We start from the raw sequence: 27293 nt of genomic DNA, 5'->3' as shown, positions 1-27293 counted from the left end.
TGTGTGGGGCAGACTGCAGTGCTGCCTTCAGAGAAAGCATAAAACTGGAGTGAGAAAAACAGGACGCTGTGAACCAGGCAATTGAATGGAGCAGTGGGTGGCACATGGAGCAGGACCCTCACCTGCCCCAGTGCAGCCCACAGGAGCTGCCCAGCTCAAGCCAGTGGGACAAAGCAGGACACTCACCGTGGAAATACTGAAGTTTTACCCAGGGAAGTCCATTGTACAAATGATGCCTTAAATTTCAGTTTTCATATTATCCAGATTCTGTACTGGATGTAGTATAGCTTTAGTATATAACCCTGAACTTCACATAAAGTGTTAGCAAGTTCTCTTCACACTTTAGTTAGACAAAATAATCCTTTTCCAACTAAAGAACCAAGGACACTGTTGCAGCTTTGGGCTCAAAAAATACAAACAGCAGTGAATTGAGGAGAGCAATCTGGGAGGATGGGACTTCATAACTTGAAGCTGCAACTGGACAACTAATCCCAAAATGTAAGTGGACCAAAACTTATAAAAGTGTAAAAACATGTAACCCACTGTCCATCTTGAGCAGAGCCATGGCCAGGCTCTTGTACTGCCCAGGATGTATTCTGTGGTATTTTCTGAGACCCAGACAAAGGTCAGGAAAGGAAGGAATCTGACTCCATGTTCTTAGAAGGCTAATTTATTATTTTATGGTATTGTATTATATTATAGTAAAGAATGCAATACTAAAACTATATTAAAGAATACAGCAAGGATACAGACAGAAAGCTTGAAAGATACTAAAGAAAAACTCGTGACTCTCCCCAGAGTCTCGACACAGTTTGACTGTGATTGGTCATTAAATCAAAACAATTCACTTGTTGGATAAACAATCTCCAAACCACATTCTAAAGCAGCAAAACACATGAGAAGCAAATGAGTTAATATTGTCTTCCTTTTTCTCTGCGGCTTCTCAGCTTCCCAGGAGAGAAATCCTGGGCAAGGAGATTTTCCCAGAAAATATGACGGTGACAGTATTCTTTGAAGGCCTTTTAATAAATACCTACTTTATTCCTTTAACACTGTCAAGATTCTGTTCCAGGTAGCCTCTCAAGGCATGACCCTCAGTACCTGACTTACACCCCATCCCTCCTCATCCCCCGCTGGCTCTGCTGGAGCCCACCCTGCAGCTGGGCAGTCTGGATGGCAGCCCTCAGCAGCAGCCAGCAGGAACACATCCTGCTTCTGCTGCGTGAGGTGAGAAACAGGAGGGGGTTACCAGGAGGAGGTTTGCCAGGAGGCTGGGGGGATCCTGAGATGTGGAGCAGGAGCAGATGCAAGGTAGGGCAAAGATGTCCAAATGAGTGGGTACCCTGCGTGAGGTGAGAAACAGGAGGGGGTTACCAGGAGGAGGTTTGCCAGGAGAATGGGGAATCCTTAGATGTGTGGGGCAGGAGCAGATGCAAGGGAGGGCAAAGATGTCCAAATGAGTGGCTACTACAGAATCACAGGATGGCTGGGGTTGGAAGGGTCAGATTACAGATCACCCAGTTCCCACCCCCTGCCATGGGCAGGGACACCTTCCCATGTTTCCCAGGTTGCTCCGAACCCTGTTCAACCTGACTTGGAACACTTCCAGGGACGGGACAGCCTCACCTTCTTTGGGCAGCCTGTGTCTCACTATCCCAAGTTGCTCCAAGCCCCATCCAACCTGACTTGGGATGAGATGGGACAGCCTCACCTCCTTTGGGCAACCTGTACCTGTACCTCACCACCCTCACAAGAAAGAATTTCCTCCCAATATCTAATCTAAGCTTCTAAATCTCTTTCAGTTTAAAGGAATTCTTCTTTGTCCCATCACTACCTGTCCTTATGAAAAGTTCCTCTCCAATTTTGTGGTAGGCTCCCGTTTTTGGTACTGAATGGGGAGCCATGAGCAAATGCCACCTATCTTATTTCATTATTGGGGGGTTTTGTACCTGCAGAGCATTAGTGAATCCTGCACTTCGGCTGCCAGGACTGGTCACACAAATGACACACAGCTGAGGGGGTCAGGATACCACAGAATGGGTATAGAAGAGTGGTAAAGTGGAAAAAGAGACAAGGGAAAAACTTCAAGCAAGTTTTTCTGCCAGACTTGATCTCAGGGAGCTACAACCTCAGACAAAACCAGTCACCTTTCCAAGCAGCAGCCCTTTCACATGATGCTTGCTCTTGGCAGTCACTGTTTAGATTCTTGTGGCTACACAAGAGATTTTTGGGTGTAACTGAGTGACACAGAGCACTGCTGACTGCCACAGCCCAGGACTGCCACCAGCATCCTGACTCCTGTTGGACCACAAGCTGTGCTTGTTAATGACTTGGAAGCAGCCATGCAATTGTTAGGGCAAAATCTTGTTCACAGCTCTTGCTTCCCACAACACAGAAAGAGCAATCTCAGTCCATTAAGCTCCTTTTGCATCCTCCTGCTCGCCCTCTCCGTGGCAGGATCATGTAGCACAAGACACCTCCCTCCTCACAACCCCAAATCCTCAGGAACTGATCATTCTGCCTCTCCATGTTGCTCCTCTTGCCATACATCACTCTTCTTGCTAAGTGGGACAGCCAGAGTCATTGTGAAAGCTGCAGGGCTCCCATAAGAGCCACTCATGGCATTTGTCATGTCTCATGCTGCTGTGGTTTGGTCAGCAGCTAATCATTACAAATCCATGGCACAGCTGGATCAGAACACCCTGACACTCAGCACTGCCTGGCTGGGACACCTTTCACTTTTGTATTCACTGTTCTTCATGGTTTTCATCTGCTCATCCATCTCCCTGTGTGTGTGCCACTAGTCCCAGTGACACAGAAGCAGCAAAAAGGAGAGGAACTTGTGCTTCCATGAAACTGAAGTATATCCTTACATCCATATCTGAACAGAGTCTCACTCAAGCACTTCATACTTCAAGGTTAAAATCTTAAACCAGTCATTGCAGGATGTACTCTTTGTGCAGTTATCAGAAATGCTCTCATATTACCCAGATTTGGGAATGACTTGATATGTGTTTAAAATGGTAGTGAGGAAAAGAAAAATCTCCCAAGAAGTAAGGAGATCAGAATTTGGGGCACATAACCAAACTGATATTTAACATAACTTTCAGCCAACTCAAACCCTATGTGAGACAGTATTGACCTGCTTTAATATATTTACCAAAAGTAAAATTGTGCCAAACAATGTTAAAGCTTCACTACAACTTATTTTAATTATCATTTTCAAGAGCAAACTGTGAAAATGAGAGTTAGGAGGCAAATGGAAAAAATAACCTGGAACCAGCCACATTCTCCAGCTGTTTAAGCACCACAGAGCTTTCTAGGGTAGGCAAGAACTTTGAGCTCCTTAAAAGTCCAAATTTTTACTTTAAAATAATAGCACCAACTTTCTATTATGTACATTCATTAGGCATTGATATTGCTCTTCATACTGTATGTGGGCTTGTGTGGGGGTAGGTGAAGAACAAATTTCTGTAACCATCAGGGAAGGAAATTGACATAAATAATCACTGCCAAATTTGAAGCAAGAAAATGAAGATGTTTTTCCTGTGTTGTCCCAGTTAACTAGACATCAAATAATTAGTCAAAGTGGCAGGTTCTTGTTGTTTTTTGGGGTGGGTTTTTTGGTGGTTTTTTTTTGTTTGTTTGGTTTGGTTTTTTATTTTCTAGATTTAGGGGGAGAAAAAAAGAAAGTAAAGCTTCTCATGACCTTTAATGCATAAAAGAGCCTGGGAGTTCTGGAAGATGCCAGGAGAATTTCTCAACATGCTCACGGACACACAAAATGCTTTAGAAAGTTACACATAAAAGTTTGTCTTCAAGAAACTGATAGGACCTCATGCCAGCTCTGGGACACCTTTAATATTGAAAAGAGCTGCCAATGTTTATTATTTCACATCCAATTTGTTGCCATAAACAGTTCAAAAGAAAGTGATTAACTTCAGATTAAAGAGGCTCTGCCAGCAAGGGAACAGAGCACGTCAGAGGTGCCAGAGCCCGTGGCTTTGCTCCTGGCCTGTTGGGAATGCTTTCAAATCACACAGCATCAGGCAGGAGCAGAGCTGGAGGCAAAAAGCAGAATAAACTGAAAGTTAAACAGTGCGACCCTGTGTGTGTGTGTTATTATTGTGTCTTACTGGAACGCTGTTATTGCAAGCCCATTATGACATCATGATAAAACTGCAGGCAAATCCATCATATTTTTGTAAGGGATCTCAAGGCTCTGGAATATTTTGACTAGAGGGGAAAGCAAAGTGATTTCCCATCTTTCACAGCTAACAAGAGCTGACCTTCTCTGAATTTCCTTTGAAGGTTGTACAGTGCAGCAATAAACATGTTTCGTGTAACACATGAATCCTGAGTTGAAAATAAAACTTTAGATTTACACGTATAAGGTGAAATGGAGGATAGGACAGGGAAAAGAGACATCCAGTTAAACCCAGGACACACTCACAACATAGCTAACACAGATGCCAAAAATGCCAGTAACCTGGGAACATGGATTTGAGATATCAGACCCCTTCCAAACCCACTGCTATGTTCTAGTCAGCTGTCTCTCCTCCAACAGGGAATCATCAGTGGTACTGAACAGCCTAAGAAAAGAGATTTCCATCATGATCAAGAGCTGCAAAAAGATACAGTTATAATAAGCCTCCACTCCTGGAAGCTTTTTACTTCATACAAATAATCCTTTCAGAGTCAAAACCATATATTTATTCTAGATAACAGATGCACTGCTGTTGCAAAACCAGGCTGTGCACTTGGTATAGCATTTAATCCAGCAACCCCTAGCAACATTTTCTTCCCCCCATCGTGGGGAAGTCTGCATCTGTGCTGAAATAGGTTAGATAGCTACTTAAATATTTACTAAAGGAAGTATATTATATGCTAAATATTTATAGAATGCATGGTATACTTCACAAAAGCAGTGAACTATAGCTGTGGAATAAGTGCATTGGGTTTATTCTAGGTATATGAGTTTACTTTTGGAAATGTTCTTGAACAATGCAAAATGTTGAACAATGCATTTTTATAGCATGTGACAAATGGGAGTCTGTGTTAAAATCATATTTGGAAATGTAACTTTAGGACAGGGCATGTAGATCATTAAGAAGTCATTAAACAATCTTACCTAGGGTGTAGATCCATATAGAACTGGGGAATGTGTAAGTTTTTATGTTTCAAATTATAAGATTATTTTAATACTGTGGTTTTTATGTGCTGGAAGTGTTAAATTTTTAATTGGGCACTCAAAATCATCTTGAGTGAGAGGGACCATCTGGAAATTAATTTCTTTTAGATAATACATCCCTTAAAGCTGAAGGAAAATCTTTGCAGAAGTAACAGTGACAGGAAGATTTTTGGAGCAGGGACCTGGATAAACGTGTGCACAGACTCTTTTACACTCATACCCAGACCAAAAGCAGTGGAACCACGAGGTCCCTGCAGGTTCTCAACAGAGGAGCAGCTGAAGGTGTCACAGAGTGGCACAAAAGGTACCCTGGTGCTGTGGCCAAACAGAGCTGGTTCAAACACACACAGAAAAGGGAGCTCTCACTCCGAATTTCACTGGGCTGTGAAGTCCCACCAAGGCAGATTCATTCTGATTTGAGCCTGCTGAGGAACATTCTTCATACCAAAACCTCTGAATGCAACACTGCCCACCTGACCCAGAACAGATTTAGCTGACAGCCACCTGGAACAAGCTCACTGTGAAACACTGGCAGGGTTCTAGGAAAGGCTACACATCTTTCCCTCCCCTATCCACCACCTCTCACTGCTGTAAAAATTCACTCTCTGGTGCAAATCAGTAGGATTCAGCCTAACACAACTGCTCTGAGTATTCCCCACTGGCTCCTTTTTCATAGAGATCACCTGCAGACCATGGAGATCTGTGATGGCAAAGCCTGGGAAGTGTTTTTTTCTGAGATCCCAAAAAAAGTACTCCCAGGTCTTTGTAGGAAATGATCAACTAAATAATTTTCACACTTGTTGGTCCTGGTGGGACTCCATCAGCACCACAACAGGATATCAAAACCTGTGTTTGTTCTGCAGATTTGAGCCACAAATTGATAGATCATTCCTTCCAACAGAAAGGTAGTTTTAAGTGAAGTACAAGGTGCAGTAAAGAACTTTGGGTCCTAAATATTCCTTAACAGGAACTGCTGTCAGAGAACAAGGGACAGAGAGATGTCCACGGCTGCTCCCTCATCCCAAAATCATCTACAACATGCAAGGGATGTCCCAGGGAAACACAGGAGATGGGAGAAGAAATGAGAGGGTACAAAATGAGAGGATGTCTCAGCATTGGATAAAACAAACTCTGGCTTCAAGGAAGTATAAAAGTGAGCAGATGGTGAACAGACACCTGCACAAAAGTGGTGTGCATCCAAACCCAGGTTATCACTTTGTTGTACAGATATAGACCCTCTATTTCCAAGTACTTTTGTTTCTCTGTCTCTCTTCTTTTGAACATGCACTGCTTCTGTTGCTACACTTCATGCTTAAATAAACCCCACAGCGTGGTTCTCCTGCGTCACACGATTCCTGTTTGCTGATCACTGCTCAACAGCTTTCAATGGACAGGACAAATAAAATATATTTGCAATTTCTTATCTGGAACAAGAAAGCATTGCACAAAAACTGTGGAGAGTTGAACTGGAAGAACTGCACTTCCACACTGGAAGTGAGGCACTATTTCTGTCCAGATAACATTGCTCAAGGGAAGCCAACCAAATTTAATTTGTTCCATTGAGCAAACAGTGCTTTCAAATTTGCAAAGCCTTCAAGAGAGGAAGACACAGAAAGCTGCTTAGTAAAATTTACAGAAACAGCTCAGGGTGATTGACAAGGCCTTCCAGATGGCTAATTAGAAACACTTCAGAAGGCACTTAAGCACTGAACTTTTGAATTAGAGTCCATTCTGGAGAGCATGAAATTTAATGTCCCCACATTTAAGGCATTACAGACCATGTTAAAAAATCTTTGCCCCTTTTTCCTATGTTGCCATTGCTGTACTTACCTGTGAACACTAAAATTACAGGGTACTCTGCACCTCAATTCACTTTTTCATTGCACCACAACATTTTCCTGACTGTTGCCTTCATTCACTTTTACAGCACAAGGGCATTTGAATCCTGACAAAAAGACTGGCAGACTTTAGCATTAATATATATGATCCATGCTTGCTACAGAGGGTGGAATTCAAATCCCAAATTTTCTGCCTCTCAAGAAAATCTTGAACTTCTGTGAAGACCTCCCACAGAAACCAGGAAAGAATTAATGGGCTGCTGAGTTCCTAATATGTCCCACCCTGTGGCACCTGAAGGAAGTAGGTGTTAGACTGGCAGGGAACAGCTTGACAGGTTGAATTTCCAGCTATTTATGGCAACTGACAGAGGGGCCTGGAGCCAAGGACGACTGCTCCCAAGTAAAGTCTGCCTTTGGCAAAGAGAGTCTGGCAGAAAAGCAGGGATTTTTCTTGCTGCCAGTGACTTGGGGGTCTCTGATACCAAGTGGGATGGAAGTATTTGCTGTTGGTTTTTTTCCCTTTCTGGCTTTTATTGATCACTGGAGGGGTGAGGAGGCTGCTGAGTGCTGGGCCCAGAAGGGGTGAACGGGTTTATGTTCCTGTGTGTTTACTTTGGACTTCAGGGGCCATGGAGAGAGTGGAACTTTTTATGCAACGCAGCTGGCAGAAGAAAATCTCTCTGATTTGAGGGTGTTGGAGGGTGGATGGATCAACAAAAATTCAGAAGGAAACAATTTCAGAGTTACTGTTAAATTATGCTGCTCGGGAAGGGGATGTTCTCTGGGCACTATGGCCACACTGATCAATTCTCACTCCTCAGAGTGGCAGGCAGCCTTCACAGCCAGCCTTGAACAGCTGGCTCAGCCCCCTGGGACCAACCTCCCAGTGAAACCAGCCTGGCAGAAGAGCCCTGCCCAGTTCCCCTCAGATAGGTACAGCTATTCCAGGCTGATGGACAGACAGACACTCCTGTTTCACCAGCTGGTTTACAAATACTCAGAGGACGCAACAGGAATAATGTTGATTTCAATACTCCAGTAGCTGAAACAGATTTAAAGATAAAGCAAGGGAATAAACATAGAGGAAAAGCAAGCTTGAACACACAGATTTTGTTGCATTGCACAGATGTTTGATGTGTAGACATCTTGGGGTAAATATTTTATTTTCTGAAAACCAGACAATTTAATTATCCCACATAAAGCTTCACAACTGCTTTTTTTTGTTTGGTTGGTTTTTTTTTTTTTTTGGTTTCTTTTGGTTTTGGAGTTTTATGGGTTTTGGGTTGTATTTTTTTGCTTAAGCAAGTAAAAAAACTAGTTACCCATAAAAACTGAAGAAAGAAGGGACTATGTTTACTGGGAGATTTGCCAAGGCACAGAAGATTTAGGTTTAAGTCTCTCCTCTTCCTCAAGGATTTCAAATCCCCATGTGGGACACACCCTTATCTTTCCTATAGAGGAAAACCACCCTGAGATGTTTTGTTCTCAAAAAGTTCCTGGAGGTGTTTTACCTTGCATGGAATATCAGCCAAAGTTCTAATCCTTGTACAAATAAATCTTCTGTACTTGTATATATCACAATAACAAAGGGACGATGTCTGTCAGTCCCACATAACCATACTCAGGTAATTTTTTGGCTATGACATTATCACAGTCTGTGGGAGAAGGATCTAATACCTGGATAGAAGATTTTTTTTTTTTTGAGATGCTATTATGCAAGAAAACAAATAAATAAAAATCTCACAGCACCAGGGTATAAAGTGAAACACTTCAACCTCACCTCACACACCACATTTCTTGGTACAAGGAAACACAGACGTGCTTTGCTGGTCAGAACCAGAAGTATGAGTGCAATATTTTCTCAGCAACTCTCCACCAGAATAATTGTAGAGACGTTCACCTTCTCCCCAGATATTCCTAGGAAAACATCATTCTCCTGATTTTTCAGAGCCAGTATATTTGATAAACTAGTGTTAACACAATGGCCATCTTCACAGTGAAATTCAAAAACCACAGATGGGGCATATCAGAGATGACACTGTACCAAGGCTCTCCCAGCCTATGTCTCTTCTTTCATCAGCCAGTTGTACAGTTAACATCCCTTTGGATTCTTTCAGAATTATCTAATTCACTCAATCATGTGCCTGCTTCTTTTTATTAACATCAAAAGGCTTTGGATCCGGCCCTACTAAAAAAAAAAAAAGAGTAGTTTTTCTACAAGGCTATTGTGCATTTTATATCAGGTCCACAATAGCTCCTCTGTGACTCCTCTCCCTGCCTCACCTCTCATCACAAGCACGTTAGCAGATAACATGACATTAAAGAGCCATCAGTGTCCTCCAGGAAAGCTGCAGGAAGGTTTCCTGGCCTGCCAAGCAGCAGTTCTGATAAGGGATCACCTGCACAAGCAGCACATTCCTACCACACTACCAACATTCTCTCCAAGTACAGATGTCTTGCCACAAATTACTGTGACTGAAAGGGTTTGGGCTGCAGCAGAAGAGATGGGAAGAGGGAAAAAGGAGCTCTTATTTTAAAACCATTTCTGCCTGATTCTGCAACTGAAAATTTCTTATGCCTGGAGGTTAGAGAGTGGCTGTTCCTATGCATCTTTTTCCTAGCTTAATCTCCACCCCTGCCACCCAAAATCCCCTGTTTCTGGGCTTCACTGCAGTTATCATCAATCAGTAATTTACAGCTTCAAAATACACATTCTCAAATGACACAGCTCTGGTCTTCATAATAAATCAAGGCCCTACCTGTGGGCAAAAACTTCCCTGACAACCAAATAAAAAGGCATTCAGTGGGATACCAGACAATTATAATGGCCCCAGTAGAAAAAGTAAATCATAATAAGAATTGAACACAGAGCTCTTTTAACATCACCTCCAAAACCACTGCTCAATTGAAAGTGTTTTAACTTCAGTGAATGGTGTAAAACTTAAAATTAGTAAATTAATACAATTAAATTAATTAACTGCAAATTAGACTAAGTTTCAGAGGAAATGAAGTAATGGCACGTTTTACATTTCAGACCTTGCACAGCTGAAGTTGTGTCCTTGAAGAGCTACAGATATTTCCTTGGCCTTACACTGTTGAAATCCCTGATATTTTCAATACTAAGTACAGAAAAGTACTCAAAATTCTACAAAACTGTTTTTCAAAGCATGACTAATAAAAGTAAACCCGAAAGTTTATAGAGTAAGCAATTTTGAAGATGCTGAAAATTACTTATAAAAGGTGTTCTTATCAAAAGACACACCCTTTAATACACCTGAAAAATATCAGAGAGTGGAAAATCACCTGAGTGAATAATCATAAATTTCAACTGAAAAATTGAGTGAGGGAAGGATGATTCAGAGTTTGTGTTCACTGCTCAATCTTAAGTAATGTTCTAAGTACTAACAAACAGGAAACATCTTTGCTAAGGTGCTGAATGTTTTTTCTTTCCTCTTGAAGCATATAAAGGTTGAAGATGTTCAGCACATGATGTAACCGGGTACTCTAAAACTGGACCCTGTATAATCAGCCATCCACTAGAAAAGTACAGGAGTTGCATTGATTCCTGGTTTACACTTTTAATTGCAAAAAAGAAACCAAATCTTTCTTTAGACAATACTGACATTCACAGGACATAACAGCATGTGTTAACTGGTAATGTCACTGCTTTTAGAAAACAATCCATATAGCACATATAATTGGGAGAGTGATTTTAAATCTGTGAGTGCTTGATCCTTATCAGTTCACAAAATCCAGACTCCTTTTCCCAACTCCACTCTCCTTCTCAGGAAAGAAAAAAAAAACAACAACCCAGAGGTTGCACTAAACTAGGCTCAAAGCTGGTTAGATAGAAATCACAGTCTGAGAACGACTGTAAAGGGGTTTAAATTTTCTGTCTGAGAGCATGAGCTCTGGCTCCTAAGCCTTACTGTGGGGCTAGGGAGCCACCCTTTGGTCACTGCTCTAAGTGCAAAATCAATATATCCGCACACTCCGACAGCTTCTGCCCTCTGAGGAGGGCTCTTGATGAACACCTATAAATTTGCTGGTCTTGCCAACAGCTGTTCCAAGGATGTTTCTGGTTTAACACCATTTACAGAGTGTATCTTATCTCACAGGGATGGCAGGGAGGAGTAACTTCTGCACGTGGGGGGCTTTGAGCATGTTATGTGTTAAATAAACAAAAAATGTTGTTACACTCTGTGCCCTCCATTCTCCATCCTGTCACAGACACAGACCAATTCCCACAAACTGAGCGCCTGCAGCATCACTTCTCACTGAAATGAGGATAAAAGGAAACTGAACATTTGTAGCTTTGTAGGTTTCTCTTCCCAGAGCCCAAAATTGACTAAATGAAAAGGTTACACCTGAATTACAAACTACTTTGTGACAGACAGACATAGATGAGTGTGAAAAGGAGAGCAACACACAGAAAAAAACAACAAACTGCTGGCTTATGATTTCAGAAAAATGGGCTGGACACTGATGTAGAAAGGAAAAAAAAATCCTCAAAGAATGCAAAACACAGATATTAAGCTCAAGAGAGGTCAGCCGACAGGGCAGAAAGGGAAACCCATGGAAAGCAGCCAGAGAGATTAAACTTAAGCCCCACACAACTCTTATTTCACATTGAAAACCACAAACCATTCCCAGAAAGGAAGAAACTTTTATGCTCCCTCTTAGCCTTGATGTGAGCAACCTTCTCAAATGCTTCTGCATTTTACGAGGAGGGACTGAGTTCCCAGAGTTTTCCATTTACTCCTCCCTCAGGACTTTGGGGGCTGTTGTTCTTTCTTTCAACTCAGGATCATCCTCTGCCATAGTCAGCTTTTGCTGGTCAGTGTCACAGGGAACCAGTCCATGAGGCAGAGAAGATAAATAGTGGAGATATAAAGCACTGGATAACCCAGCCACAGCAGGAAAGCAGCGGTCTGGAGTTTGGATACAGACTTGGGAACACCAAGACAAGGAAACAGATGAACTACAGACTGTTGGGTGACCAAATAGAAAAAAAAAAAAAAAAAAAAAAAAAAAAAAAAAAAAAAAAAAAAAAAAAAAAGAAGGAAGAAAAAAACCAAAACAGGCTGGAAATAGCCATTAGTTCAAATTACAGGTAATTAGCAGAGGTTGAAGTAATTAGCATTTGCTGGGGTAATTAGCACTTGCTGGAGCAGTCATAGTGAAGGAAGCAGTGACAGCACTGAGGACAAACGTACTTCACATGCTCAGGAGCTCTTTCAAACACTACACACCAGATGACCCTTGTGTTCCCACAAGATGAACATTCCTACTCACCTGTCACTTTTGGAGATGCAGATGCCAGGAGCTGGAAGGATCTCTCCAAGCCCACATGATAAGTTTGGAGCAACATGAGAACAACAGAGGAATTTCCAGTTGATCAAACTGCAAGGAGACTTTGGCTACTTTTAAAATCAAGGGCCTTTTCCTCCCACCACCAGAGAAAGGAGAGCACACTGGATCACTGAACACTTCCATTGGCTAAAAAGTAGTGTTTAATTATTCTGTTAGTGGCTCTCAGACACTTTTCCTTGTCCCAAAATGTAAAAAGTGAATATGAAGTATAAAACTGATAGAAAGAAAATAAATAGGGCACGAGACAGCCATTACAGTGTTTGGTTTCTTTCCTGAGGTATGGGGCCACACACACTGCATACTTTTCTGTAAAGGATTTTGTTGAAAAAAAAGCATTTATTTTTATTTCAGCCTGTAGTAATGCAGTACATTTAGATTCTTACACTAATTAATGCTACCAGTAAATTAAACACCAGTTTTGATTTGTGACTGCAGTACTGTTAGACGTCAGTGTAGAAAGCATTTGCACCATGGACTGACAAAAGGGTCTGACTGTAAATACAGTCAGACACATCTTTGTCTTCTGCATTTGAGCAGGTTTTCAAGGTGGTCACTTGATTGCTGGAAGTTGAAACCAAGATAAACCCAGTGTGAAAGGCCTCTTCTGAAAAAGAGTAATCACATGAAGAAGATGATGTCATAGTTTTTGGAATTATGACTGCACTAATAAATGAATGGGTTTGAAAGGACTTGTTTTGATACACCACACTGCAAACCCAGGAGTGGCAGGGTTTCTTGGTTAATTTGCTAGGAAAGAGAATTTGGATGTGACTTGAATGTGGTTCCCTCCACCAATATTGGTCACAGTTGGCTGTAGAGTACTGAATCTGGAACTGAACAGAAATTTAGGAAAGCAATAGCATAATGTGACTGAGATAATTTATCACCAGGTAATGGCACCCTGCTGATATTTATTCTAAAACACTTCTGGAAGAAGCATCTTATAAAAGTTACCTAATTGCTTCATTGCAGAAGAGCAATTGTGTGGTGATACTGCTGTCAAAACACAGCAGTTGCACAACGTCTTCAAAGGAAATAAAAACAAATCAACATGGACTTAGCTAATTGAAGTCAGACAGAGCTGAGTGGCAGGCACCAGTTTGGGCTGAGGCACGACATTCTCCACCAGGCTGCAAAAGTTCCACCCAAACAGGTAAATCTCAGACATCCAAAATACCTTGTGTCGTGCTTGCTTTCATCCTGAAAGTGTTCAAACACAAATACCCTCATTCTGGATAAGTTTCCTGGGATTTTCTGTTTTGGGTTGCTACAGGTGATTGGAAGCACCAAGATTAATGTGTGAACAGTGACTGGCAAGGCACTTTAGCAAGAACAGATTTCATTCAAAACTGTGGAAAAGCAGGGACTTACAAGGACCCTGAGGGAACCATTGCTGCCTCATCCTCTGTACAGCAGACCCCTGTCTTCAAAAGAAGATTCAGATTCGTGAAATTTAATGAAGAAACAAAAAAGACATCTCCACACATTAGGAATGTGTTCAGGTGCTTTAAACCTCATCTTATGAAGGTGAACAGATGGTGCAGAACCAGCATCCCTGCAATGTGTTTAGCACATGGCTCTTCTCATGGTGACCCAGAGCTTTTCCTCTCCTTGTTGTGAGGACACACTCTCCAGAGCTGGGCAGGCATCTCAAGAAGATCTTTTGCACTCATGAACTACAAGGAGAAAAGGGGCCAACGTGGCTGCAGTTCTGCCAGGCAAGAGGCAGGAACTGGGAGAAGCTCCCGCAGTATCCACTGCAGATCCTCAAAAAGGAGTGTTCACAGTGACCACCTTACAGTGCCCTTTATGAAAGTACAACATTGGGTGGCAAACCTGAGGCAACCTTCCCTGGTGACACAAGAAAGAACCAACACTCACATGTCCCCATGCTGGGGGACGTGTTCAGGGAATCATTTATGAGAGCCAAGCCTTCCATGTGTGTCCCACAGGAGTGTTAAAATCAGGATGTGCCTGGAGCAGGATCACCTCTGCACGTCCTCAGGGACATCTTCACAACACACAGCTTGCTGCCAACAGCAGTTTGATCTTTAAAACTCAGTTTTAAGCACCACAGAACACAACAAGGTGACCAAGACTCAAACCTTTATGACAATTAGGAAACTCCAGCCTTTGAATAAAGAGCCTTTTTACCTCTATCTTAATAGTAGCAAGAAATGCTGCCAACTTCCATTAAAGGAGCATCTACTTTCCAATTAGCAATTGCAGCCTCTAGGTAATTCCTACCAGTCCCTGGCAAAACATTGCACTACAAATAATTCAGAGAAAGTTCTTGATGGGACCCCAGTTGCTAGCATCTTTGAGAATCTCACTTGCTGCCATGGAAGAGATAAAAAATGGAATAGTATAAACAACTTGAAACAGTGTGCATTTGACAAAACATTGCTTGAGTAAAAACTGTATTTTGAAAGAAATAAATCCTGTTGTGATTTTGATTATACTAATTATTTACTTTATTGAATTGTTTCCACTTTTAAAATGTATATGTTTTGTTCTACACTGTCTACTAAGACGAAGAATAAAACCAGACTGATCAGTTTTGCCTTTGGAACTCCCGTATCGGTTGCCAACACAATAATTTTATATTTAAGCTGCAAACAATACCTGGTGAAATTTTAATCCAAACTAGTAAAATTTTCAAATCCACATCTTAAAACTGTTTCTGGAAGCATTTCTCTTCATACTGAATTTGAAACCTTTTTAGAGAAAAGAATCAGTATTTTATGCCTGCATTATGCAACCACATGACATTCTGAAAATGGAATTATTCAGAGGGAGCAATATTTCATCAAAGAACCATTAATGAACTGAAAAGAAAACCCTGGTGCTGTTACACTTCCCGCCCATCAGGCAAATACATAGAACAGATCAGAATGTTTTGTCCAAAGGCTGGGAAGCGCCCCAGGGTCTCCCAAGTGTCCGTGAAGATGTTGTACTTCAGGAAGAGACGCTGCTCCAAGCTGGAAGACAGAGTAATATTCCTACTCAAGATATAGACTCCATCGTTGTGGAGAGTGCAAGTCAAGTTAAGGCCGGATTTGGATGAGTTCTCGTTGAGGTAGAGCCACTCCTTGGTGGCAATGTTGTAGGACTGCACTGTCAGCACGTCCTCACTGGGGCTGGATCTCTGGCTTGGTCCGGGCTCCAGGATGCAGCCCCCCACCAGGTAGATGGTCTCCTCCACAGACAGCATCTGCTGCTTGCGGACGTGCACGTCGCACAGCTCCAAGTTGGTCCAGGAATCAGAAGTGGGACAGTACTGCAGGATGCTCATGTTCCTGCCTGAAACAGAGAGGAGGCATTTGCAAATCAGTAGTTCTGTCACAAGGCACTGGTGGGGGAGTGTTTTTCTTCCCTACAAAGTGTCCCAGCCTTTCCTGCAGATTGCTCACACCCTTGCAGGGCAAGCCAGAGGAGAAATGGTGATCACTGACAACTGCAGCTCTTTGCCCTGGACACGAAACTTTGAACGTTCTGTTCCTTGGCACAGGGGAAATAAATGATGCTACTTCTGGCACATTACATGATGTAAATTGTCTGGGCCCGCAGATTTTAGCAGAATCCAATCCCTACCTTTCAGTTTATGCTTTTAATTTTGTCTCTGATTGATACATAAGTATTTTTTTACAAAGAGGGAAAATGGAGCAATATTCTCATCTCCAGAAGTGGTCACAGATGAATCAAACTATCATGAAGAGAGTACACTTCATTAATGGCTGCCAAGTGATGATTTATCATCCAAGCTTAACTCTGATATTTCGCATTTTAGTCCACAAATCAAAGTTTTATGGAATAAAATTTGTAAAGCTGGTTACATTTCAGCAAGTGGTCTGGATGACCCAAGGGCACCTTATAAAGGGAGAAACACACATTGTCAAAATCATCTAAGAACCAGGAAATCTGTGCTCTGCCATGAGGCAGAGGCTCAGAAAGAAGCTGAAATCATCTCCATAATTCACAATTCAGTGTGTGCATATGTTTGCAATAGTGTTATTCCACAAAACTGTTACAATGCCAACCTGATTTATGGTGAGAGAAGAACCTGGCTGTGCCCAAGGCTTCACTAAATTATCACAGAATCCACACGACTCAATAAATTCAGTTCCAGTCTCTAGAGACCTGAGCTCAAATCCAACCTCAAGTGACAAGCAGGAACAGGTTTGCAGACTCCAGACAGGTCTTTTATTAAATCTCCTCCACAGTACCAGTCTGTCCTGCATGATGACTTCCAGATGAGCTCCCAGGGGAAAGAGCAGACAGGGACATACTGACAAGTTCTGTGAGGGCACAGGTATAAATAGCCAGAAATATAACTGGATTGTGAATGAAGAGCATCAGTGGCATGATCAGGGAGGTGCTGCTCCATCCAGCATTTGCACCCCGAGTATTTTCATGGCAGTGCTCTGTGAAACTACAGCTCTACATATAGATGACCTTTGTCTACAAACAACCTATCATTCTCTGACTCATTAAGGGGAGGAGAAGTCCCAATTAAGTTTCTATGACTATCTATAGCAGTTAAAGTCCCCTGGAAAATGTGCTATTTAAGAGGAGGTGTATGAAATAGAAGTCCATTGCAACATGGCACTCACATGCTCAGTCCTCAGCCTGAGTCTTTTATATCCACTGAAACAACAAAAAAATCACAAAACAAAACCCACAGTACAAAATGTGAACACTACACTGTGTGACATGGAATTTCTATTAGGATCTAGGTTCAGAAGTGAGAGCTGCAAATTCAAGAGAGGGATTTTATTCATTATAATTTACAGTGGGAAATTCCACATTCTCCCATTCAGGAGAAAGCTCTACACAAATTTAAAAAAACAGCCCACAAAATCTACGAAAACTGAGGTATATACAGAAACACCAAAAATTACTAAAAATAACATAAATAACATAAATATAACATAATAAATAACATAAAAAGAACATTAACTGCTGCATGTGTTTTATGTAGTAAAGGCAGCAAACCAGCATATAAACCTTACTTAGTGTTTCTCGTATCTTTAGGTCTTAACACTTTCTGACATTCATTAACTGCTGCATGTGTTTTATGTAGTAAAGGCAGCAAACCAGCATATAAACCTTAGTGTTTCTCATATCTTTAGGTCTTAACACTTTCTGACATCGGCATACTTGAGAAGGAAAATCACCAGTGTAACTGTGGCAATTCTGGTGTCAAAGTCTCCTACCAAGATGTCACAGAAAAACTCACTCTAGACCCTTGTTCAGGAAATTATTTATAGCAAGCATAGGTGTTTGTTGTCCTGAGTGATCCTGGATTTATACAGAAGCCTAAATGTGCTAGTTATCCACTGCTCAAAACTTCCTATTGTTTTACTGCTCGATTTCCATTGAAAAAGGCTTTTAGGAAAAGACCTGGGAAAGGACAGAAGTTTGGAGGGCAGCAGCAATCTCCTGCAGTGTGGAAGAAGCCAGAGTTAACTCACAATTCTCCTTCAGCTGAACCTACAGACAGCAAGTACTGAGTCAGTAGCTGACACAGGGTAGTAATCCTGACTGCACATGCCTTGTTCAGGAGTTTTAAAGGAATGGGATCTGCATCAGCAACGTGCTGACCTTCCTCTTCATGACACCAGAACCAGGCAGCCTGATGGAAGCACAGCACAAGTATCAGAAAAGGAACTTGCAGAGTGCAGAGGGTGTAGGAGAATAGCTGGTCCTTCCATAATTGTCTAGCACTCTTAACCAAATCAGAGGTTTTTCAGTTTTTCACCTGACCTCTTCTTTCTCTCTCTCTAGATAAAAATGCCAAACCCTTAACCCTGGTCTCTAGAGACAAGACTTCCCATTAACCCCTTCAACCCCTTCTCCTTGTTCTCTTGTCTCACAGGATGTTTCCCTTTGGATCTGACTTCTCAGCACAAGCATTTCATGCCAGACATCTCAGATTCCCAGTGCTGGACATGAGGGAGCACAGTGGCCCCAGCAGACCCTGTAGTGGGGGTGACCAGAGGACTGGGACTGCAGCACACACAGCACAGCACAGCTCTCCATATAGACACAGGCACATCTTCCTCACAGACGCCACCAGGCTCTGGGTCAGAACAGTCTGGACATGATGTGTTTGAGGGTTTTCATTACCAGATGGACCTTAAGGGGTGGCAGTGTGTCTTTTATGAACTTTAAAATGATTCAGAGCTCAAATCTGCTCAAACACTAAAAGCTTGTTCTAACATCAGTTTAGTTTTGCTTGCGGTACTGTCTGTAAAAGCTCATCTGTCTTCTAATTTCATTCTCTGCTTGGAAAGAAAGCCTTAAAACTGCTGTGGTCAACTGAAGTGGGCAAAGGCCAAATTCAAACTTACGAAATCCTGGTAAATACTGAACATTTGACATGTTTAAAAAAATGACTTCCAAAGCTCTGAGAAAATGTCTTCCTTCCAAAAAATGGCACTATGTACTTAAGGAATAAACAAATGGGAGGTTTTTTTTTAACTGGACTTGTTTGCCCACTGGATAAAAGAAAAGTAATTGTCAGAAGAGAATGAGACTTCAAATCCTCCCCTCTGTACAGTGTCTGCAGAAAATTTGGTGTAGAAATTAAATAACCTTAAAGTGTTGGTTCTTGCTTCAGCTTTTGATTGTTCTATTCCATTATTAAAGTATAACTCAAATTTGCCTGTGAAACACTGAAATACTGTAGTGAAAAGACCATGACGTCTGTTAATACATGAGAAACACTAAGGCAGGCAGATATTTTCTATGAATTTTTCCTTCTGACAGTCTAAACCATGTATTTAAAAAACAAATAAAGTATATCTGTTGAGACCTCTCTCTACTGCTTGATCAAAATCTAAGAAAAGGAGTAGTGGCTAAGCTGGGTGCTAAAGTACCCATTAGCTTGTTCTCTGTAAGTACCAGAGCCCCAGGTCCACACAGGCTCTGAAAAAAACCCAACAAACTGATTATTTTCTGATAGAGCTATTGTTTTGTTTTGTTTATTTAATCAATAATTTTCTACCAGCAATTTATTTCTTTGTGTTTTAATCAGCATTACGCAGCCTTCTACAGGAGTTCAAAAGCTTTCCTGAAGAACAGGAGAAAATTATCTGGGCCTTGTGAACAACCAGGTAAAAAGCAACAAGAAGAGCAAACTTGTTACCTCGTGCAGTGTATCCTCCAATAACGTAGATCTTGCCCTTGCATTCACAAGCTGAGAATTCTGCAAGAGGGTTTGGCATGGATGCCACAAAATTCCACCAGTCATTCTCTGGGTTGTAGCACTCCACGTTGGAAAGGGACTGGCCACCGATGGCATAGAGCTTTCCACTGACAGCCAGGAGCTTGAAGTTGGACCTGAAAGAACAGATTGCAGCACTGAAATGAGGTGCATCCACGTGCAGAAATACAGCCAGGCTCTGACACACTCATCACCACTCACAGCTTGCACCACAGCCTGAGGTATCTGCAGCATCTGAACTCTTCTGTGCCAGGCCAAAACGCTGTAACTACACTGCAATTACTCAGGACAGGAACCACTGAGAGTCTGAATGGAATTGATGATGATGCTGAGACTGAGGAATATTTTATTTTGTATTTCAGTCTGTGCCAGTTCAGCTCTAGATGTTCAGTCAACCAATGTGCTCAGTAGACAGGTCATTTTTATCTGGTTTTTAACAATGTGCCATTGGTAGAGAAAAGTGCATTACATGGACACAGAGAGAAAGATATAATTTCAGTTAAAGTTGCAGAAATTTCAAGGCTTGATGGATGCCTATAAATGAATACTTGTTTTAGGCTGTAGTATGGAATCTCTTTAATAACCCTAATAAAAAAGCAATTTAAAGTGGAACACATTGAATCCTGTTCAACAAAAGAAAGAAGAGAGAATCCTCTGTAGCCTATTCAGCATTAAACTATTAAATACATCCTCTGAAGCAAGATGCATCAGTAAATTATGTTCTACCAATAGCTGAACAAAAATGACATTGCACCCCATGAGCAATGCCCTCCAAATGGGTCATTTATTTCTTAGTGTGTTCCACTATGCTCTCAAAATTCACACACGGCAAAGGGCAACTTCCTAATTCTGAAGCACGAGAAGTCTCCTATCTCACAGCCTGAAGGTAACACAGACAGAAACAAATGGTCCATGGGTATCAGAGGTGCAGATCTGGAGGAAGAGCCTGGAGGATGTGAAGACAGAACTCTTGTATGCTGTTCTTCTTTCCAGCTAGGGAAGCTGGTCTAAAAAAGGATGAGCTTTTCCTCTCTCCAGGAACAGTCTCATTGCCTAGAAAAGTTGTTCCTTCTCTTCTGGTGAGCCAAGTGAGATTTTACCATTACTATCCCAATTAACTGGATGTGTGGCAGTCCCTGGATTGCACCAGCTCAGCACAAAGCCAAACAGGGAACTGTGTTATGTCTGTAAAACTGAAATGATGTTTCAGACCTGCACTGGCCTGCTGGGCAGCAAAGGAAGTACCACCCTGCAGGAATCCAGCATTCAAAACTTACTGCTAAGTACTTTTGCAGGGTTTTGAATGGACGAAATAAACCCTGCCTAGCTGCAGACTGCCTTGCAACTTCTTTTATTAAATCTATTTGGAAAAAAGATTTGTTTCCAGATGGAATCACTTTGTTCTTGTCAGCCTGATACAGCTTATGAAACTAAAATGTTCCTTTGAAGGAATTAATTACTTTTTATTCTTTTTTTTTCCCCCTGACATCTATGATCAGGTCAGTCTCTTCATATTCCCTCAATAGCAATTATCCTTTCCATTTCAGAGAATCCAGAATAACATGGTTATCAGAAGCAGGTATGAAATGAGGATAATTACTTGCAAAACATTATGATTTTGAAAGCAATATGCCTGTTGCAAAAGTTAGGGCAGAGAAAAAATTTCTACAAATTAACAAAGGGGAAAAACCACTGGGAAAACTATCTATTGAAACACAAACAGCACAACTTTTGGTTTTAATTATTCTAAAAGGAGGCCACAAACCTCTGTGTCAGTCATTTAACCACTTTGAAACATTCGTTAAAATGGACGACATTCAGTGGAGGTATCTCAGATTTATGGAATTCATTAACAATAAGGTTCATTTTACTCAAAAGTAGCTGCAAGTATCCATCAGCACACTTCATATGAAAGTTTGGACAATGGCTCAATATGCTATGAAAAACTTCTACCATTCACCTTTCCATGCCAGTAACACCAGGTGTCTTTATGGAGAGTGCACATTAGGAAATATTCAGTGCATTTTTAGTCTCTTTTAATGTGTTGGAGCAGCTGGAAACAGGGAAAGCAAACACTGAGCAGGCAGCCAGCTCTCCACAACCAACAACTGTTCCATGGACTACAGCCTGGAAACAGCGGGGCCACATCAGTCACATTCCAGCACGACGGAGCTCCACTCGCACCTGCCACTTGTCTAAACCTGAGGGATCAAGAGGTGCTTTCCAAAAACCAGGCCTAGAGGGTCCCTTCTTGCTGGGACAAGCTGAGGTATGAGCTGTTGTCTGCTGCCCCCACTGACTCTGAAGAGGAGTCCAGGAACAGCAGTGAGTGAGAGCTGAGGGCTTTTACCATCGCTTAAAATTTGTTCTTTACTCAACAAAGTGCAAAGCGCTGTGTGCACAAAGGAAGGAAAATATAACACACCAATGCAAAGGAGCTGGAGCAGAGAGGCTTCTGCATGCAAAACAACATTCCACAGCTTCCCAAAACCCCCATGGCTCCACATTGTGCTAGGAAACAACATTCCACAGCTTCCCAAAACCCCCTGTGGGTCCTCATTGTGCTAGCTGTATCTGCAGCAGCCCGTGGTGGCAGTGGCTATGAAGGACACACACGGTTTTTGTTCACTGACAATCTCACTTAGTGCACACCAAAAAGAGTTAGCCCAAATACTGGGGAGGACTTTGATCAGAGGGGTGGCTAAACGTGGGCACAAGAGACCTGGGAGGAAGATTCCAGTGTAGGCTGGAATCTACACTGCTTGAGGATTTCAAGAACAAGTTAAATATATATTTATTTGCAAGGCAGCCTAGGTCCTGCTGCAGAACACGAGCCTTGGAGTAACCAGCATTGTTTCTTCCTGCCAAATGATGAATTTAACCTTAAAATGTCTCAAAAATCAGATGACCTCTTTATTCTAGAGTTAAAGCACAACAGAGACAAGGAATCATGAAAGCACAGTCATGGAGCAATTCCAAAGTGTTTTACGTATTTTCAATGAATTCCTTTTTTTCCTTTTTGTATATTTCTCATGCGAATTTGCAGATTACACTGCATCAGACATTTAGCTTCAGTAGTGTGTGATACATTTGTGGTAATTAAGGTATAGATGGTTCTAATTTAAAAATTTTTGAAGTCTATTTTCCTTCCAGCACAGAAGAATTTTGAGTAATTAAAAAAAAAACCAGTAAAAAATGAGGAAGGAGAAAGTCTCCTGAACAAGCAGCATTCCCCAGAAGCATCATCTCCTACATTCCTGTAAGTCCTCAGATTGGCAGTGGTTCAGGTACAGACTGCTCACAAAAATCATGTTCGATGTGCATAATTTCAGCCTGGGCTTACATAGGTCTTCCAGGCCTGGAAGATTTACCTGCCATGAGTAGGAAGGTTCTGAAGGAAATCAGAAGTGGAATATACAGCTATAACTGGCACATGCAGTAGAAATCTTATGAGTATATTATTTTTAAATAGAAAATTTCACCAGATAGTGTTCACTAAAAAAAAAAAAAAAAGAAAATGTTTGGAAACATTACTGCAACAGTCCCCTTTTCACTTTGTTACCTTCATGACTCCAAAGACCATGAGGGATCTTACAACATGGAGCTGCTTCTATTAAAAAGTTCAGGCCATTCTCTCTCTTGAGAATTCCAAGTACAGAAACACGTCTAGAATGAAAAGGTCTAGAAAACCTGATCTGTTGTGGACTATTTGTGATCAGCACTGGATTTAGCCCTCAGATGATTAAAAGTTCCATGCTCAGCCAGCCACAGGCTTCCTTGGTGAGCCTGAGCACATTATTTTAGCTCCCTTGGGTATGCATAAATTGGGAATAACACTCTCTGAAGCTCCTGGGGGACATCACAAGAACATTATACAGGACTTGCCTATTGTGAAAAAGTTTGAAAATAAAGCTATAAAACCTGTACACCTAAAAAGAAAGCCAACAGTGAAGACCCAAACCAGAATGGCTGCTAAACATTCAGGTGGCTTTCATCTTCTACTTAGGAGAGCTTCATCTAAGCATGAGATTACAACAATGGAAATAATTCATGATAAAAATACCATAGAACTTGAAAAGTTTGTTTAGGGCAGAAAGCTCTTATATGAAGAGCAGAACAGCAAAATTATGTCCATAACTCCTCAGCCTTCCTTTGAAGCCAACACGTGCAGTCACTCATGGAGGACAAATCCATATCCTCTGCTGTCTGAAGTCAAACCAACTTCAATGGAAACTAGAGCCCTCCCTGAAGGTATGTCAAATTTCATCCATGGGATGTAATTGTATCAGCTGACATAAATTCATTTGCCAGACAGTCACATGGCTGTAATTCCTAAGCAGAAGGCTGGGCAACCACCCTGCTTATTTTACTACAGCATAACAAACTAAAAATACAATGCCAAGCAAACTGCAGCTCTAATTGCAGCACAGATGCGTGGCAGACAGGCATCAGCACTGGGCATGCAGCATGCAAACCCCACATGTTAAAAATGGTGCTGCTCCTGGCTCCGAGGGCACAGGCCATTCCTCCCTGCCACAAAGCACCCAGATGGCCATCAGGGAGCTGACATGTTATGTCACACAGAAAAAGTAATAATGAACTGCAGAGCTGAGACTCCGCGAAGCTGGTAAAATCAGAAATGTGTTTTGTGAAGGGGTCAGCTGAGTTCCCATGAAAAAAAGTTCCCCCACTTACTCAGGGGACAACATCCTCACTGCTACTTTGCAGGTGTAATTCTGGGTACTTTTTGGCCTGCAGTAACTACATGGAATTTAAGACTAATTATTCCAAAAATATCCATTTGCCCGCTGTCTTTCTGCAGTAAATGGCCAATGTGAAATTCTAGTCTAAGGAACACCTTGCTGTCACCTGTGATGGGTTTGAAGATTAAGTTGATGTGGCAATGCCATTGAAAACAGTAATAGGCAAAAATATCCATGTGTTTATTTCAAGTATAATGATTATACATCCTAGCAAAAACAAAAAAAAGAGAAAGTGTGGAGGAAAAAACGATGATCTAGAGTTTGAATACACAAACTGTAAGGTGGAAAAAGGGCCTTGGAAAGGTATTTTTTAAAGACCCATGTTGCAGAGTCAACATACATAGTAAGAGCTGTCTTGCTATAGTCACCACAGAAACAGAACTTTGTGATTTGACCAAGGTGGCACTTCTGTGATGAATTTCCATAGGAGACACTGTGTGGGCTGACCCCACCCTGCTTTTCTAGCGAGGCCAAGTGCTCCCAGCCCCATTCGCAGAGGTCCTGCTGTCAAATGAAGCCAGCTAAAACATCTCTGTTCCCTAGGCACCTCAGGGAACTCCGCTACAGGCTCAGCCTCGAATAAAGGTCTGTATGAAAAGGTGCTTGTAGTGCTTAAAAGCCAAACATTCATTTTACACATGAAACTTTTCTCAGCGCGGTTCCAAGCAGTCAGAAACACTGAGAAAAATGGTTTCCGATCAGTTGTGATGACTGATTAGGGAGGTGATTATTTTAGCAAAATTCTCACAATACAAGAAGTGGAGGGGGAGAAAAAGTGAAATGGCAAAGACTTAATTTTAGGTCTAATCCCTGTTTTGAGGGGGTTTAGGTGGCAAATGCTAAATAGAGCCAGGAATAGAGACTGCAGTTTAACTATCCAGATACAAAGCGTTTATTCCAGTGGCTTGGGTTTCTGTGCATGCTCTTTCAATCCACAGGATAGAGAAGAGGATTTCCATTCTACAGTGAATTTTGGCCTCCTTACTTTTTCTTTTTCAGAGAGAAAAGATAAAATTTAAAATACTTTTACTAAAATGGAAACAAAGAGGAAGTTCATGTTGGAAACAAAGCCAGTTTGTTTCAGTGAAATTAAAGCCTTTGTTTTTATAACTCCAACATGTGGTTAAGGTAGAGAAGCCACAACCTTGGCCGGGGAGAAGGCCTCTCTTCTTGGGCCCTCCTCAAGGCTAGGTCTCTAGTTACTCTTTATTATACAAGTATTTCTGAATGCAAACTAGAATATCGATATGTAATAAATGGTTCAAAATTATAAAGGTAAAAAATAAAAACTGTCAAAACGATAAATGATTCCCAGATCCAAACATTCCCATCAAGTGAGAAATTTCTCACCATCTTCCTGACGTTTTTCTGGCATTTCACTGAAGTGCAGGCCTACAAAGCATTGAGATTTTTATGGAAGTTCAAACCACTGGACAGCCGCTGCAACTGAATTGTTTCGGCCATCTCCAGCTCTGGTATAGCCCGTACATCCCCGCTAAGAGCAGGACAACTTGGCACGTACCTAACTGGAGTTACAACACACCAAAAAGAAAGCAGGAAAGGAGTTTCCTCATTGGGTTTGTGTGGCGGTTCAGAGCACAGACAGGTCTGCATCGCATCCCTAAGGCTGAGCCAGCGCCATGGGACCGAACGGGATCTATCTCACCACCAGACAGGGACACACGTGTTACCTCTTCTGGTTCATCGAGGCCAGCTGGCTCCACTCGTTCAGGCACGGGTTGTAGCAGTGCGCGGCCGAGATCTCCTGGCTGGTGATGCGGTAGCCGCCGACGATGAACAGGTAATTGTCCAGCGTGGCCGAGCCGTAGCCGCGGACGCTCACCAGGTCGGCGGGCAGGTTGTTGGCCAGCGGCAGCCACCGCTGCGCCTCCTCGTCGTACCTGAGCATGGCCCAGGGCGCGTCCCCCGCGGGGTGACAGCCGGCGGGCAGCCCCGGCGGGCAGGCGCCCATGAAGTCCCCGAGCAGCAGGAGCGTGGCCGTGCCCCTCATGCGCCGCTCCCGCAGCTGCTGCTGCAGCGCCGGGGGCAGCAGGAGGTGCGGGCGGGCGTCGGGCCTGCGCAGCACCTGGTGGTAGTGGGCGGCCATGAAGTCCAGGCAGGCGTCGTGCAGGTCCTGCAGGCCGTACACCTGCGCCAGGCGGTGCAGCTCGAAGCAGTTGCCCAGCCGCACCTGCGACAGCAGCAGCCGCAGCAGGGGCGTGACCTGCAGGTAGGACGCGGCCTCCACCAGCTCCTCCAGCAGCGGCGGCTCCTCCTCGCCGCCCTCCTCCTGCTCCAGCCTGGCCAGGCAGGACGTGTTGATGAAGTCCAGCACCAGCTCCAGCCCCAGGGCGCTCAGCCCCCCGCGCAGCAGCTGCTCCTCCTGGCCCTGCCCTGCCTCCCGCATGCCCGAGCGGTAGAGCGCTCGGAAATAGTCGCTCTGCTCGATTAGCTTCCTCTTGCACACCGGGTAGCACTTGTCCCCCAGCCGGATCTGCACCACCTCCTCCCCGGCACCGGCCCCATCCTCCGCTTCCCCTTCCCGCTCCTCTTCCTCCTCCTGCCGCCGCCGCCGCCGCTCCGCCAGGGACATCGCTCACCGCGGGCCTGGCCGCGCCTCAGCCCGGCCGGAGCCGCCGCGCCGGCTCCTCCTCCGCCGGCGCGGTCAGCGCTGGCGCCGCAGGAAAGTTTGCGTTGGGGCCGGGCCGGGCCGGGCCGGGATGGGCGGAGCGGCCCGGGATGCCGGGAGGCGCTGCCGCCGCTCCGGCCCTGCAAGGAGTGACAAGGCGAAGCGAAAAAAAAAAAAAAAAAAAACCCAAACCAAACAACCCGCACACAGGGAGGAAAGAGAAAAAAAGCCCGAAAAAGGCAATGTTTGAGCGCTCCGGCGCTGCCCGCCG

The 27293-nt window shown here is 43.0% G+C and overlaps 1 protein-coding gene across 1 annotated transcript; it reads right to left on the bottom strand.

Annotated features, from left to right (window-relative positions):
• Window positions 1-12686: 12686 nt before the first annotated feature.
• Window positions 12687-27020, bottom strand: KLHL42 (kelch like family member 42). Its single transcript, XM_039708351.1, has 3 exons — window positions 26085-27020; window positions 19553-19746; window positions 12687-15705 (listed from the first exon to the last, which is right to left on the bottom strand). The coding sequence occupies exons 1-3, from the start codon at window positions 26984-26986 to the stop codon at window positions 15254-15256; spliced, it is 1548 nt and encodes a 515-aa protein (XP_039564285.1). The 5' UTR covers window positions 26987-27020; the 3' UTR covers window positions 12687-15253.
• Window positions 27021-27293: the final 273 nt, after the last annotated feature.

The sequence above is a fragment of the Passer montanus genome, unplaced genomic scaffold, assembly GCF_014805655.1.
Source record: "Passer montanus isolate IOZ18808 unplaced genomic scaffold, ASM1480565v1 scaffold20, whole genome shotgun sequence".
Lineage (NCBI taxonomy): Eukaryota > Metazoa > Chordata > Aves > Passeriformes > Passeridae > Passer > Passer montanus.
Note: the sequence above shows the minus strand (reverse complement) of the source record. Positions and strands in the feature narration are given on the sequence as shown.

Bases quoted from the DNA above. Each gene is read 5' to 3' on its own strand.
- KLHL42 (XM_039708351.1), bottom strand. From the start codon at position 26,986: ATGTCCCTGGCGGAGCGGCGGCGGCGGCGGCAGGAGGAGGAAGAGGAG. The intron at 19,747-26,084 runs GTAACACGTGTG...CTGTTCTTTCAG, and splicing joins GCCTCGATGAACCAGAAGAG to GTCCAACTTCAAGCTCCTGG. The intron at 15,706-19,552 runs GTAACAAGTTTG...TCTCTGTTTCAG, and splicing joins TGGAGGATACACTGCACGAG to GCAGGAACATGAGCATCCTG.